The following is a 15250-nucleotide window of genomic DNA, read 5'->3' as shown; positions in this document are numbered from 1 at the left end:
GTTGCAGAGGTCAAATCATTTCTAAGATTTAATGAGTCTCTGGTGTAAATGTCCAGTATTGAACAGCTCAATGCAGCTCACAGGTGCCCTAACAGCGCCACCTTCTGGCAAGTCATATTACTATGTTACTTATTACAACAGTACTATAAAGAAATGTTATATACACATTATACACTGTAAAAACCCATTAACATATATTTTACGAATGTTAAGTCTATGTGTTGATGTGTAACACATTACACAAAAAGGATACTTAATGCATTAATGTAAAAATAACTTGACGTATATGTTAACATATTCAGAATTATTAAGTAAATAACACGTTTTTTAGGCTTGCACTGAAAACAATGGACCTGTAGCTTTGTCGTGTACAGCTCGTCCCAGGATTTGCATTTAGCTGTCGACTGCTGCACCTACAGAGCAAAATATTTCATCAGGTTACATTTGTGACTCTGCAGGATTTTTCAGTCTCGTGTATTGCTACCATAATTAGTATCACAGCTGCATCGGCAAGTCATATGATACTTATGGCATGTATCGTGATTTAAATAGTGTATTGTATAATATCTATGTATAATTTCTTTCTGAGTGAACTACTGCTTGTCTCTCCTGAGGTATCATACATTTTTATGACCACTGATTGAAATGTTCTGGAGCCCCATACACAGGAATGGCCCTGATAAATGTCCTAAGACTTAACATTGCACTTGGCTTGTTAAGAAGTAAAATCTTAGGTGAGTTTTAAGCATACCTCCCAGGGACCAGTCACACTAGGGAAAACAGCGGTCGGAGACTGCTGTGCGGAAAAAAAAAATTATGCCTGTATGCAATTAACTTGCAGTGGTATTGCCTTTGAAATGGTCTCTTCAAAGACAGATCATTTTGAAGCAATGCTCAGCTGCTGTCTTTAAACCAACTTTGGTGCGTCAATTTGGCAATAAAACTGGGATAAAACGGTAATAAGACGAAGTCAGTCTGCTATAAATTTTTGATTAAACAGGGTTAAGTTGGCACTTAAGCGCTGTATGCAATAATACCCTAATTGAAATCTGTTGCCGTCTACCTCAGTCCTCAGTCAGTCCTACCAGAGCCAAGGGTGGACTCAGCACAAGTGGACTGGGAAAACTTTATAAATTTATAAACAAACAGCTGCAGCTAATTCATTCCATCAATGACCAACATTATATCAAGAGCAACGTAACTGTGTGGCTCAAAAATGAGGATACCAGAAATGTAATAACAACACGATACAGTTTGAATTCAGGTTTCAGGGACGTTCTGCTCTGAAAACAGTGGGACAGTTGAGAAAAGTGAGAGAAGGCGGAAGGAGAATCAACATGTTTATGCTACAACACATTAACTTCTAGTGTGTCAAACTTGATACATGAGTTTTAGAGAATCTTACATCATCAGTGTGATTTCTTTCCCCCCTGAAAAAATTGCAAAACACATTTTTTAAGAAATAAATTGCAAAGAAAAACACAGATGTGGTAAGCATGATACAAGTTAAAACTCATATATCAAAATTAATATTTAATTAATTTTAAAGCGTTAGAAGGGTCAATAAACACTCAATTTTCTGTCTTAATTTCATTGCTCAGACTTTAAAAGGATAACGGTGATCTCTTATTTTGTTATGAATAACTGGGGACTGTGTGGCCCTGAGAACTGAGGTTCAGGCGGAGCCCAGGTTTTATCCAGAGATTTACTTCACTGCAAACACTTCCTTCATATACCTGAAATCTATGTACACTTTGTGAACCTGAATTGGAGTTATGCACCAGGGCTGCTGTCTCACATCCCACAGTTAGAAAACCTTGAATTAAGGCATCTGTTAAGCATAAAATATTAATTTAACTAATCCTAACATACTATAACATTCAGACACTGCTATAATACACTAGCACAGTCCCACTGATAGCTCAATTTTGAAAGACACATGTAATGTATGTATTAGTGTCTGTCGAGGGAAAGAAAGAAAGAGAAAGAAAGAAAAATGAATCTTGCTCTGTGTGCACGCTGCTGAGAAAAGGCAACGCTGAAATGTGATTAAACACTGTAACTCACTGTAAAAAGGATGACAAGCTGTATACTCATATGTGGTTCTCCTACAGCCTTCTGAAAGTCTGAACATAAGACATGCTTTGCAGCATTGAATTCAGTGCAGCTTGCAGTGAGTTGCCCACCACAAATCTTTGTAACTGACACTGACGCGATTCATTGTATCCTCACTTGGAGAAATAAACATGATGGTGCAGACGAGATCCTCATCCACGCAGACTGACTCCGGGTTGCAGCAACTTACTGCAACATTTTGGCGTTCTATTTGCATTTATAAATAAGCTGGCAATTATTTGGAAATCTGAAATAACTGAAATAATTTGGAGGCAGGTTGCTTCCCCCCAGATGACCTGTGCAAATGCCTTGCAATCAAAAGCAATCGCTCAGAGGTTGGGGGCACTGTACACTCAACCTCTGGGTGACCAGTTGGTCAACAATTTGTATTTGGTCCCAAAAAAAACTTGCCAATTGCCAATTTTTTCCTAGTGTGACTGAGGCCATAGGAGCACTTTTGTTATTTTAACCCCTGGATATTATTGAGCTTAAGTATTGTCGGTCAGCTCATACTACTTACCTGCTCTTTAGGTTGCTACCATAGTAATGATTTGTCGTTGGACAATACATATATTCAACAGTAGTATAAAAGTCAGAATTTCTAGCTGTGCACAGTGATTATTTCAACATGTTTAACACTGTTGTTAGTGGTAGTATATGGGAGTTAACATTAGGATGGTTCAGACAGCCTTTGACTTAAAGAACAAATGTTCTGTTGATGTTTTTTTCTTTAGGATGAGTGGACCTTCTGCTCTGTTTTAGTGTTTTTTTCTATATCCTTTACAAATAACAATGGGTGCACAAAATACAGAAATACAAGAAGGTAATATCCTTCCAAGATTTAACTTTAGGTGTGCAGGGTAACTTGTGAGAGGGTTGGGAAGCCACAATGTCGCAACACATTAGGAATATTTTGTCCAACCTTCCTACTAGAAACAGGTAAGTCTGGTTTGTGTGCAGGGGCAGGGGCAGGGAGGGTACCCTGGGGAATTTGGTCAGTTATTCTGGTTTCCAACCGGAGGGAACTCATTCTCATCATCCAGACAAACGGGGCCCTCAGCAAATTCGTGCTCAGGGATGACTTCACCCTTCTGGGCTCCACCGTCTTCGGAGTAGCCTGGAAAGAAGCAAAGAAAGAGCATTTTAAAATTTCAAATATTTCTGATCATATTTGGATGGCTAGGGTTTTAACTATAAAGAAACAAGCTTCATTTAAACAGGAGTCGCTTGACAACAATACTAAGAGTTGAACATACACACACTATTTACAGCTGTGTTTAATAGCCATTAAACATAAAGTATACTGACTATGCTCATTTTAAAGTGTCAGCCTTAAATCTTACCCATTAGAGTGGTGGAGGAGGGTGCGGTCGTGGGGAGAGCCACAGTGGCAGCATATGTTTGGCTAGGTGGTTGTGGAGGGACATTCTCGGGGTTCTCCTCTTCCTTCTGGTCCACCTGCTCCTCATTGGACTCAAAGAGCCTGAGGAAGCATGGAAGAAATGGGCTGAATAGGATTTAACACCTAAGATAATGCGACAACAGGAATGCACAACAATGTGAGATTTCTAAACAGCAACAAAAGATGGAAAAGTATGGAAGTAAGGAAATGGACAACTGTTTAAATGCATACAGATACAAAAAAATAGCATTCAAGCGTTTTCAGCTCCTACATGTGATTATAGTGCACATGATTACTAGAGATGGCACGATACGACTTTTTTATGTCCGATACCGATACCGATATCATAAATTTGGATATCTGCCGATACCGATATGAATCCGATATAGTGTTTTTTAATCAACAAAACTGTTTTTTTAAATATCTTGCTGCATTTTGTATAAGTTCATACTCAAGTTTAAAACAACAACTACACTAAAGCTATTCTGTTATACCTGTATGCAAAAAAATAAATAAATTTCATAGTTCAGCAATACTGATCAATCTAATAAACTTAAACCTACACCATCCTCCCTATTCTGGTATTTTAAAGAGTACTTAGCGTAAATATTAAGCAACCTAACTAATAGGGTTCCAACTCCCAGCAACAACAAAGATAAATAAATAAAAAATAGGGAACCACCCCTCACACTCCACCTCATGATGCTTAATCGACGTAATCAACCTTAATTTGATGCAGTGTGAAAAAAAAATGCACAGAAATCAATTATTTTTCAAGAAATATTAAATAGATTCAACATCTTTCTTCAACAAAATTGCAGACTGCACAGATGGTACCTTCCCAAAGGAAAAAGTACTATAGCTTACTAGGGTATATATATTAGACTTAATAGTTACTATATACAGTAATTGACTTCTATTCATTTTACATCAAATTAAAACTTTGCGTGTCAGATAATTATTTATTAAAAGCTAGACATTTTAAATGAGAATAAGAAAGAAAAGTATGTCTTTGTGCCCCCTTTTCCCTGTTAATGCCCTATCGGCCCCCCTGGCTAAACTTTGCTAGATCCGCCCCTGCTCAGTTACCAGCGTCAGCTACGTAAAAAAAGATCCTGGTGTAGAAAGTAATATTAAATAAATTCTAACAACAGCTTATCAAGCTTAAACGTGCTGCTGTTGTTTATCCACTGGTTTCCTCTTTCTGGTGCAAAGTGGGCTAAAAACAAACCAGAGAGACGGAATTGCGACAGAAAAGCCGATCAGCTGATCATTAAGCAGTTTCATGATTGAAGTAGCAGCAAGAAGAGGCAGTTGCTCCATATATCGTTTGTTAAGCTTAATGCAGGAATGCTTTACAAACATTCAGAGATGGACTTACACACTTGCTTTACTGCTCTCGGGGATAACTTTGTCGGAGATGAAATGCCGGGTTGCTAGCGAAGCTCCAAATGCTATCCAGACCACCGACAGGTCCCGCATGCCACAGCCGCTCTATCACGTGATGCATACTGCTCCGACGTGCTAACGTTCTGAGGCGAGTTACGGCGTGTTGCAAGTTTTGTGAGGTGCTTTCGTGATATTTAATGGATCGGATTACATTTTTTATTTTTCTCCGATATCCGATCCAGTAATTTAGGTCAGTATCGGACCGATACCGATACGTAATATCGGATCGGTCCATCTCTAATGATTACATCTTCATCTTCACCTTTCTATCTGCCTCAAGATGTCTAACTTTTCAGTTAGAGTAAGTCAAGGGGAACCAAAATAAGTATACATTTTAATTTAGAATGAGGATTTCCTGCCATATTTATAACCTGTACATCCCACTAAGATATACACACCTGTGCTTTTGAACAAGGACACACTCGCCTCCATCCTGTGGATCCACATTATAGATGTAAAGAAACCCATCTGAAGATGCCACAAGCAGGCGAGGAAGCTTCTGAATCCTGACAACAACATCAACAAAAACAACACACACACAATATAAATGAACCTGCACAGATACAGACTTGTGTTTTTTCAATATACCTGTATAGTTGTAGTTCTCTTACGTAGCGAGGGCACAAATGTTCTTCAGACCGAACATGTTGAGTCGCACTGTGGCAAAGGCTCTGTCCTGATTCATCATGTCAGATACCTGAGTGGGTAAGTAGGTACTGGCTGCTGTGAACATTTTCCCCACATATGCTGACCATGTAGGGGACTCTTCCTCTTGGCTGGAATCAAACAAGATGCTTTGTAGTTAAAGAGAAAGAAAACATTTAACATGAATAAAAGACTACTAAAGATAACAGTTTTATAATATAATGGAGCAATGAGAGTTAGAAAAAAGTGCTGTTTTTAATAATAACACAGCAGAGAGGCCGAGGCATTCATTTACTCTGGTTAGGAAGAGCAACGTTTGAGACAAAAGCATCTCAACTGTCAGTGAGTCCCCCGTGCAAAATAAAATAATAGTAATGGTGAAGCAGGATAATACTCATCTAAATAATGGTTTATTATCAGTTATCACCAGCCACTTTATTAGGTACACCAGTTCTACTAAAGTTCAAACCGAGCATCAGAGGAAAAAAGATGATTTAAGTGACTTTGAATGAGGCTTGGTTGTTGGTGCCAGATGGGCATCTCAGAAACTGCTGATCTGCTGTGATTTTCTCGCACTACCATCTCTAGAATTTCCAGAAAATCTGAAAAAGAGAAAATGTCCAGTAAGCAGCAGTTCTCTGGGTGAAAATGCCTTGTTGATGTCAGAAGGTCAGGAGAAAATTACTAAACTGCTTCAAGCTGACAGGACGAAAAAAACCAACTCGAATAACCCCTTGTTACAACCAAGGTGGGCAGAAGAGCATCTCTGAACACAAAACACATCAAACCATGAAGCAGGAGGAGACCACGCTAGGTGCCACTTCCTTCAGCTAAGAACACGAAACTGAGGCTACATTTCAAAACTGGACAATAGAAGATTGTATAATCTGACGTGTCTCAATTTCTGCTGAAATATTTGGATGGTAAGGTCAGAATTTGGCATAAACAACATGAAAAAATTGATTCCTCCTACCTTTTATCAATGGTTTAGGCAAAGTTGGCCAAATACTCCTCCACACATGTAATGGTGTGGAGGAGTATTTTGTTGGCTAGCTTTGGGTCCCTTAGAAACAACAGAGCATCATCTAAATGCTACTCAGCCTACCAAAGTATTGTTACTGAGCATGCACATCCCTATACACGGTGCACCATTGTCTAATAACACCCTATATCTCAAAGCTCAAGCCATCCCTTTCTTGATCATGACAGGGAGTCTGCTATATTCAAATGGCCTCCAGCCTCACACGTTTTGGGATCTGATGAACAGGAGATTTACAGCTGACCAGCAGGCAGATCTGCAGCAGCTGTGTGATACTATTATGTCAATATGCTCCAAAAGACCTAAGGAATATTTTCAGCATCCATCCATTATCTTCTGGTTATCCAATACAAGGCTGCAGCTGTTAGGGCAAGAGACAGGGTCCCCAGTCTAACACTTAGAGACAGAAAACCATTTGCATTCACAATTTAGAATCACCAATTAACCACTAACTGCATGTCTTTGGACTGTGGGATTAAGACAGAGTGTCTGAAGAGAACCCACGCAAACACAGGGAGAACATGCAAACCCCACACAGAAACACCTTGTTGAAATTCTGCCATTAAGAATTAATGCTGAAGAGAAAAAGTGGGTCCAATCCAGTGCCAACTACTTTTATAGATGCACCTAATAAGTGACTGTGAATATTTACATTAATTAACATATGACTTTATATAATAGGATTAATATTATTCTCAACACAATTTTCTTTTCAAAATTAGATAGTGAATAACTGAAAAAAGAAGCTTGAAAAAGGAAGAGAGAGTCAACCTTGGGCTGTGCTGCTCCAGTTTAAAGATATGGACCGTCTCAGTGTTGCTGGAGGCACACAGGAACTGTGCATCTGCACTGAAGGACAGCGAACTGATACTAACATATCTGGAACACACACAGGAAATAGAAAGAGAAACAAAACAGTGAGATTTAATTTCTTTTAAGTAATCCAAAACTAACATTACAGTGATGTATTATTAAAGCCCGTGCACGACTTTGCCTTTAAGGATTTTTGTCTGAGATAAGAAATGACTCTGCAAACCTTTGGACACAGTCCGGTCACAGCAGTGTGAGTGTTGAAACGCTGTGTATGACAGCCTCCATGCTATCTTACAGTGTAATGTTTCCATGACCCCACCACTCACATTACTGTTAGTCAGTCACTGACACTGGAACCTGCTCAGCACATTCACAGCCATGTATCATTGGCTGTTGAGCGGAAGAGCAGTAAAGTATCTTACTCACCAAAACATGTAAGTGGTGAATATTACCAGATTTATTTGCACTGCTCACCTTCATGTCACGAGAAATTTATTAAACCTCTTTCCTACATTATGAATCATGTTTGTTCAATGATTTTTTTTCTTTTCAATTCTGACTGCTGGTCAGTACTTAATGCCTAAACTACGTGAAAAGAATAATAATAACCTTTTCATGCCTCTGCGAAATTCAAACAGCTTCTGTCCTTCAGGGATGCTGAAAACTCTGATGACAGTACCCTGTGGAGGAAAGCGTGGTCAGGAGGGACTGATGTGTAATAAAAGAGAAGGAAGGTGAAAAAGGAAATCAAACCCTCACCTTCTCTGAAGCACTAGCCAGCTTTGTGCCGGAGGCGTTGAATGTGAGAGCTGCCAGGGGACTGTCATGGGCCTGGATCAGCGTCACAGTGCTCTAAAGGGGCAACAATGCTCTTTAACACAAGGCTGCTCTTTTCCCCCATGGGGTTTCCAGGTGAAATGAAAACAGCTGCATTTCTTTCCTTTGTTGCCTCACCAGATTGTTGGCATCATAGACTGTGATCTCTCCCATGGTGGCGCTACCAGGATACGCCAGGAAGGAGTTGCCATGGTTGATGGAGAGTGCACAGAGACCTATAAAGGAGACAAGAGGATTATTTACTATTTTATCTTTATTTTTTCTTTTCATAATCACTGATTTGGCTTTTTTGCCTATTGGAGTTAACATGCATTATCTAATCTGACTTATTACTTATAAAGAATAATGTGTTAGGCCTGTGAATACATTGGATCAAGCAACTGTTGCATGCTTTTTTAAACACAGTGCTTTGGAAAGCCTATGAAATGCAAAATTCTTATCACTGTTACAGGAACTGAAGCGCCTTGTCACATTTAATCAGTATTGATATAGCAGAGTCCATTTGCTGACTTTATGATTGTTGTCTGCTTGTTTTGTAAATTGAAAATGTATCCACAGTGGCTTCCAGTCAAAAAAGTAATGTAAATTCCACTTGCATGATTAAATACACAGCTAACACACATGTATATGATACTACTTTTCCTTACAGTCCCCCAAATATTCCCATATATTATTCAAGTGTCACAAAATGCATAAATTTCATTGCATTGGATAGCATAATGTCAAATCAAATTGTAGCTGCATTTATTTTCTCTGCACACAGTAACTTCTAACTCTCTCTTTAATCACTTAATCACCTTTAAAGCCAACTGGAATCTCCGGCAGGCTACGTAAAAGACATGCTGATCCCATCTGAACTGTATGCAGCCCTCATAAACAGTATGGCAACCTTAAAATCTCAGCTGAGCCCTTTCTGGCTGTTCTAAGGTGACCATGTGTCTGCCATCAGGGCCTCTCGGCTATTGTGGCTCGCAGCTTCATTGACTTCCCTTAGATCTTTTCTGAAAACATGTTTTTATAGACCAGGTTTTATGCAATGTGTCTGTTTGTCTTTTTGATATTACTTTGCTTTTTGTTCTTTTTCTACTGACATTTTGCATTCAGTTCTATGCCCCTTTTCCTTGTATCAATTATATCTTCTTTTTTTTAATCTATTATTGTTTGCGATTGCAGACTGGCTTTACCTTCTAAGCATCCTTCTTTTGCCTTCATTAAAAAACTTTCTAAAGAGATTTTAAAGGTGCTGTACTATTATTAATGCTTCAGTGTCTTCTAGCCCACAGAACAACTTGGCAACATCTGGGCATCAGGCTGTCTCTCTAACAGTTGGGAGTTTTGGGGTTTTTTTTGTCATGTTTCAGCAGGCAAAGCTTTAATTTCTTCCAAAAGCTGTAGTCTACCTGAGGGGTTGGTGGGTGTGTTGAGCAGCGTCTTAAGGAGCTTCATGTCTTTGATATTGTGGATGTAGATCGACTCTTCGAGGCACACCACGAGCCGCTGATGTTGAAAGAGACACGAGCACAAGGACATGTAATTATCAGCACAAACTGGGATGATAAAGGGGCATGCAAAGCTGTCACTCTTGTCTTTACCTGTCTGTTGAGCCTGACAGAGAGGATGTTGTTGGAGTAGCTGTAGTTACAAATTTCCGTGCCTTTCTTAAAGTGATAGACGTTCATTCGTCGTGGCATGGACAGACTGACCACAACCACTAGGCTGCTGGAAAACAGTCGCTCCACTATATAGACATCTGGACACTCCACTGGGGAAAGAAAAACAGATGAATCTCTTGAATACTTGCTTACAGGGAGTGCAGAATTATAAGGCAAGTTGTATTTTTGAGGAATAATTTTATTATTGAACCATGTTCTCAATGAACCCAAAAAACTCATTAATATCAAAGCTGAATGTTTTTGGAAGTAGTTTTTAGTTTGTTTTTAGTTTTAGCTATTTTAGGGGGATATCTGTGTGTGCAGGTGACTATTACTGTGCATAATTATTAGGCAACTTAACAAAAAACAAATATATACCCATTTCAATTATTTATTTTTACCAGTGAAACCAATATAACATCTCCACATTCACAAATATACATTTCTGACATTTAAAAACAAAACAAAAACAAATCAGCGACCAATATAGCCACCTTTCTTTGCAAGGACACTCAAAAGCCTGCCATCCATGGATCCTGTCAGTGTTTTGATCTGTTCACCATCAACATGGCCTGTATTTATATAGTGCTTTACTAGTCCCTAAGGACCCCAAAGCGCTTTACATATCCAGTCATCCACCCATTCACACACACATTCACACACTGGTGATGGCAAGCTACATTGTAGCCACAGCCACCCTGGGGCGCACTGACAGAGGCGAGGCTGCCGAACACTGGCACCACCGGGCCCTCTGACCACCACCAGTAGGCAACGGGTGAAGTGTCTTGCCCAAGGACACAACGACTGAGACTGTCCAAGCCGGGGCTCGAACCGGCAACCTTCAGATTACAAGGCGAACTCCCAACTCTTGAGCCACGATCGCCCATTGCGTGCAGCAGCAACCACAGCCTCCCAGACACTGTTCAGAGAGGTGTACTGTTTTCCCTCCTTGTAAATCTCACATTTGATGATGGACCACAGGTTCTCAATGGGGTTCAGATCAGGTGAACAAGGAGGCCATGTCATTAGTTTTTCTTCTTTTATACCCTTTCTTGCCAGCCACGCTGTGGAGTACTTGGACGCGTGTGATGGAGCATTGTCCTGCATGAAAATCATGTTTTTCTTGAAGGATGCAGACTTCTTCCTGTACCACTGCTTGAAGAAGGTGTCTTCCAGAAACTGGCAGTAGGACTGGGAGTTGAGCTTGACTCCATCCTCAACCCGAAAAGGCCCCACAAGCTCATCTTTGATGATACCAGCCCAAACCAGTACTCCACCTCCACCTTGCTGGTGTCTGAGTCGGACTGGAGCTCTCTGCCCTTTACCAATCCAGCCACGGGCCCATCCATCTGGCCCATCAAGACTCACTCTCATTTCATCAGTCCATAAAACCTTAGAAAAACCAGTCTTGAGATATTTCTTGGCCCAGTCTTGATGTTTCAGCTTGTGTGTCTTGTTCAGTGGTGGTCGTCTTTCAGCCTTTCTTACCTTGGCCATGTCTCTGAGTATTGCACACCTTGTGCTTTTGGGCACTCCAGTGATGTTGCAGCTCTGAAATATGGCCAAACTGGTGGCAAGTGGCATCTTGGCAGCTGCACGCTTGACTTTTCTCAGTTCATGGGTAGTTATTTTGCTCCTTGGTTTTTCCACACGCTTCTTGCGACCCTGTTGGCTATCTTGAATGAAACGCTTGATTGTTTGATGATCACTCTTCAGAAGCTTTGCAATTTTGAGACTGCTGCATCCCTCTGCAAGATATCTCACTATTTTTGACTTTTCTGAGCCTGTCAAGTCTTTCTTTTGACCCGTTTTGCCAAAGGAAAGGACGTTGCCTAATAATTATGCACACCTGATATAGGGTGTTGATGTCATTAGACCACACCCCTTCTCATTACAGAGATGCACATCACCTAATATGCTTAATTGGTAGTAGGCTTTCGAGCCTATACAGCTTGGAGTAAGACAACATGCATGAAGAGGATGATGTGGACAAAATACTCATTTGCCTAATAATTCTGCACTCCCTGTACTTCTACTCAGAGAAGTTATGGAAAGTACCTCATGTCAAAATTCATTCATAGTACATTCACAGTATCCCATCTATTTGTGAGCTGTGAGAATGGTTTGACCTGTAGCAGACTTGCTGCCAGTCTTCGCAGCAGCCTTTTGGTACAAAAAAAAAAGAAGTGCCTCCGTCTGCGTTTACCTACCTTGCACATCAGACTAAACATGACTTGAACAGCCTAAATTAAGTTGAACATGACCACAGCTCAAACTATGCTGTGCAGACCTCTGTCACTGTGTACTCGTGTCATATTTAGGGGGCAGAATGCAGGTTGGTTTGTTTGCTGATTAAAGAGAGTGAAGAACAGTGTCACTCCTACCCCCTTCATGGATGCAGTCCAGTTTGTCCACAGCTGTGACTGAGAAGAGCCGGTAGCCGGTCTTAGTGCCCACTGATAGAGAGCTACAATGGAAGCACACCCAAATACTTTTTTTAGTAACACTGTAGTTACATAGTATACCATCGGCCTTTAATTTAAGTTGGATACATTGGAATACCTTAAAAAAATAATGTCTTTAGTATTATACACCAACACACACATATGGTCACTAGTATAATACTGTAAACCATTGCGAATGGTTATAATGGATCATAGATACCAATGCTGTAATAGCTACTTTCTAAGCAAGAAAATAATACACTGTGGCCTCAGTTGACTTCCTTACAGCTCTACTGATAACTAACCCATCATTGTCCATGATGCAATAGTAGCATGACCATAACTGACAACAGGGTTAGGACATGGTTATCAGATCACAGAACTACTTTGTTAGGCTTAGGGCAGCTTAAGCCTGCCACAAAGAATTTCAGGCAAACATCTGTTTATGTGCATAAGTCTTTGGCACCTGAGTCATTATCATGCTTAGGCAACAAAGCCTTAAAGCAATTACCATTAAAAGCGGTTAATTTCCATAAAGATGCCTGCCTTCCTAGCTCAGCTGGAGATGAGAGGAGCATTGTGGTCAGCAGGCTTATTTGGCTGTTTATCCTGAAGCATACCCAAAGGAGTTGTTTGTTTAAGGAAACACACATTAAAATCAAGAGTTTGTGAATTCTTGGTTCAGTATGAGATACTGTAAAGCAGATTTTTCTTAAAGCTCCTTTATTTTCATTATTAACAAATAGCACTGCACGTTGACTGGGAGTGTAAGCAAGAGACTGTCAAGAGACTGTTAAACTGTGTTACTACAAGTTTGGTTAGAATACTAAAAGACTACTCAAAAGTGCAATAGGCCACACAGTGGCCTACTTCATATCCAGCTCTATGGGACTCTCGTCTAGAAGTTTAAATGGTGCACACAAAAAGGTTACTTCATTTTGCATGCGCTCACTTTGCAGGTCCCATCAGAAAATAAACCACATTATAGAAATGCAGCTGAAAATAATTATGCAACGGTCAGGTGTAATAAGGAGATTGAGTTCATGCAGGGCCCAGCTCGCAGGTCGCTTACGTGGTGTCCTGGTTAAACGAGGCACAGATGAAACCTCGATGCACTCCGGGGTCGTCGGATAAGTCCGGTGACTCCATCCCAGCAGCTGAATTCCCCCTCCTCTAGAGGTCGGAGGCCTTGGGCCCGGGTCGATCACCGCCGGAACCCGCTTCCCCTTTTGCTGCTCCCCGACTGTAAGCGCCACGCTCACACTCTTCGGGGACAGGAATGTCCGGGCAGGCTGGCTCAGATGGTGCACATCGTAAACAGGAGCGTGAGCTGCTATGGCTAACCGGAACGGGAGCAAAGATAAACAGGAACAGCTCACTGACGACCGTTTTACTTCGGAGAGGCTACACTCCCGTTGTTATTATTGTGTTATTAACTTCCAGTGTCCACACAGGAAAACAAAAACAGCTGATGGGAGGATGCGTCACCCTGAGGTACATCGTGATTGGCTTTCCAACCATACGTCTGCACGCCTCTCTGGCTTTTCTATTGGTCAAGTTGATAAAATCCAAGAATGGTTTTAGCAAACAGCTATCAATCAACCGAGCGGCTTGTTTAAGAGGAAAAACTGGTGATTGGCCAGTTTTGCTTTCAGTCTTGTCATGAGGAATTGTTTTGATGATTTGATTGGATGAAAACCCAGTGACACGCAAACAGCTTAAATTACAGTACGCAATTTTTGGTAATAGTTTACTTTTTTTTTAAACAAAGTAATATGAAATTAAATATACTACTATAATATCTATGTAAAAATATTTTTATGTAAGAACATTTTTAATTTATTCGTATACGAAAATATTTCTATTTCAAAGTTTCGGTTTAAAGCACTGACGTGAATTCAGGTTTTTAAAACAACTAATTAACCATAAAAACAAACAAAAGATTAAGTAGTTTAAAGCTTTTACTATTAAGCTAAAACTGTGACCCAAAGAAAGTCTTTCCTCTTTCAGTTCCTACTTGCGGTGGCTGTTCATCTATGTCGTGTCTATGTTCGTTTGTCATGCTTACAAAAATAAAAATGTAAATTAAAAACTTGGATGTGCAATACATTACTGAGTCATTATTGTTGGCTCTGTGAGCCACGTCTAGATGAAGTTGAAGTGCAGACTTCCTGCTTTAATTTAATATATGATAATAAGGGATTTTTTTTCTTTTTGACAGCAATAGCTTTCAAATTCAGTGGCACACTTGGCATCAGTTTCAGACTTTTAAATACTTAACTGATGTTGAAATAGTGAATAAATAGCCCAGTCTTGCAAAAGAAACAGCAACAGAGTTTAGAAACAGGAAGCCTATTAATTAATACATTTCTTATTTAAAAAAAAAACCGCATTAAAGTGACACACGGTTCCATTGAAATAAGGGTTATATCCACAATGCATTGCGTGACCTCAACTCCAAAGCCCTATATACAAATGTGACCTGAAAGTGATGTCAGTACCCAAACATGTATGAACATTTCACTGATTTTATTTCAGGGCAATGTATTCATGCAGTAATCTTGTTAAATAAATAATAAATAAAATAAATTTCCCTCCATTGTACCTTATCCCTAGCGTCCTGTCACACCAACCCTGTGTATGCTCTCCTTCACTGCATCCATGAACCTCCTCTGAAGTCTTTTCCTTTTCTTCCTGCCCAGCAGCACCTCCATGTTCAGCATATAATAGCATTTAATTTAGGTTATCTTGGTCACTCCCACTGAAAATCTTCACCTTTGCCACATCAAGCTCAGTCTCATGTCTTTTTTGTCACTGTCACCATCTCAAAATCATGCATCATAGCAGGTTTCAC

General features: G+C 40.1%; 1 protein-coding gene across 1 annotated transcript; it reads right to left on the bottom strand.

The window, feature by feature from the left end:
* Position 1: 1 nt before the first annotated feature.
* On the bottom strand, positions 2 to 13960 carry wipi1 (WD repeat domain, phosphoinositide interacting 1). The gene is made up of 12 exons (XM_026178968.1): positions 13469 to 13960; positions 12337 to 12419; positions 9893 to 10062; positions 9701 to 9797; positions 8418 to 8515; positions 8223 to 8315; positions 8073 to 8143; positions 7422 to 7529; positions 5578 to 5742; positions 5365 to 5472; positions 3459 to 3598; positions 2 to 3232 (listed from the first exon to the last, which is right to left on the bottom strand). Exons 1-12 carry the CDS (start codon positions 13543 to 13545, stop codon positions 3111 to 3113), a joined length of 1332 nt encoding a protein of 443 aa, XP_026034753.1. The 5' UTR covers positions 13546 to 13960; the 3' UTR covers positions 2 to 3110.
* Positions 13961 to 15250: the final 1290 nt, after the last annotated feature.

This window comes from Astatotilapia calliptera, chromosome 8, assembly GCF_900246225.1.
Source record: "Astatotilapia calliptera chromosome 8, fAstCal1.2, whole genome shotgun sequence".
In the NCBI taxonomy this organism is placed as follows: Eukaryota; Metazoa; Chordata; class Actinopteri; order Cichliformes; family Cichlidae; genus Astatotilapia; species Astatotilapia calliptera.
This window is presented reverse-complemented; position numbering and strand designations above follow the sequence as displayed.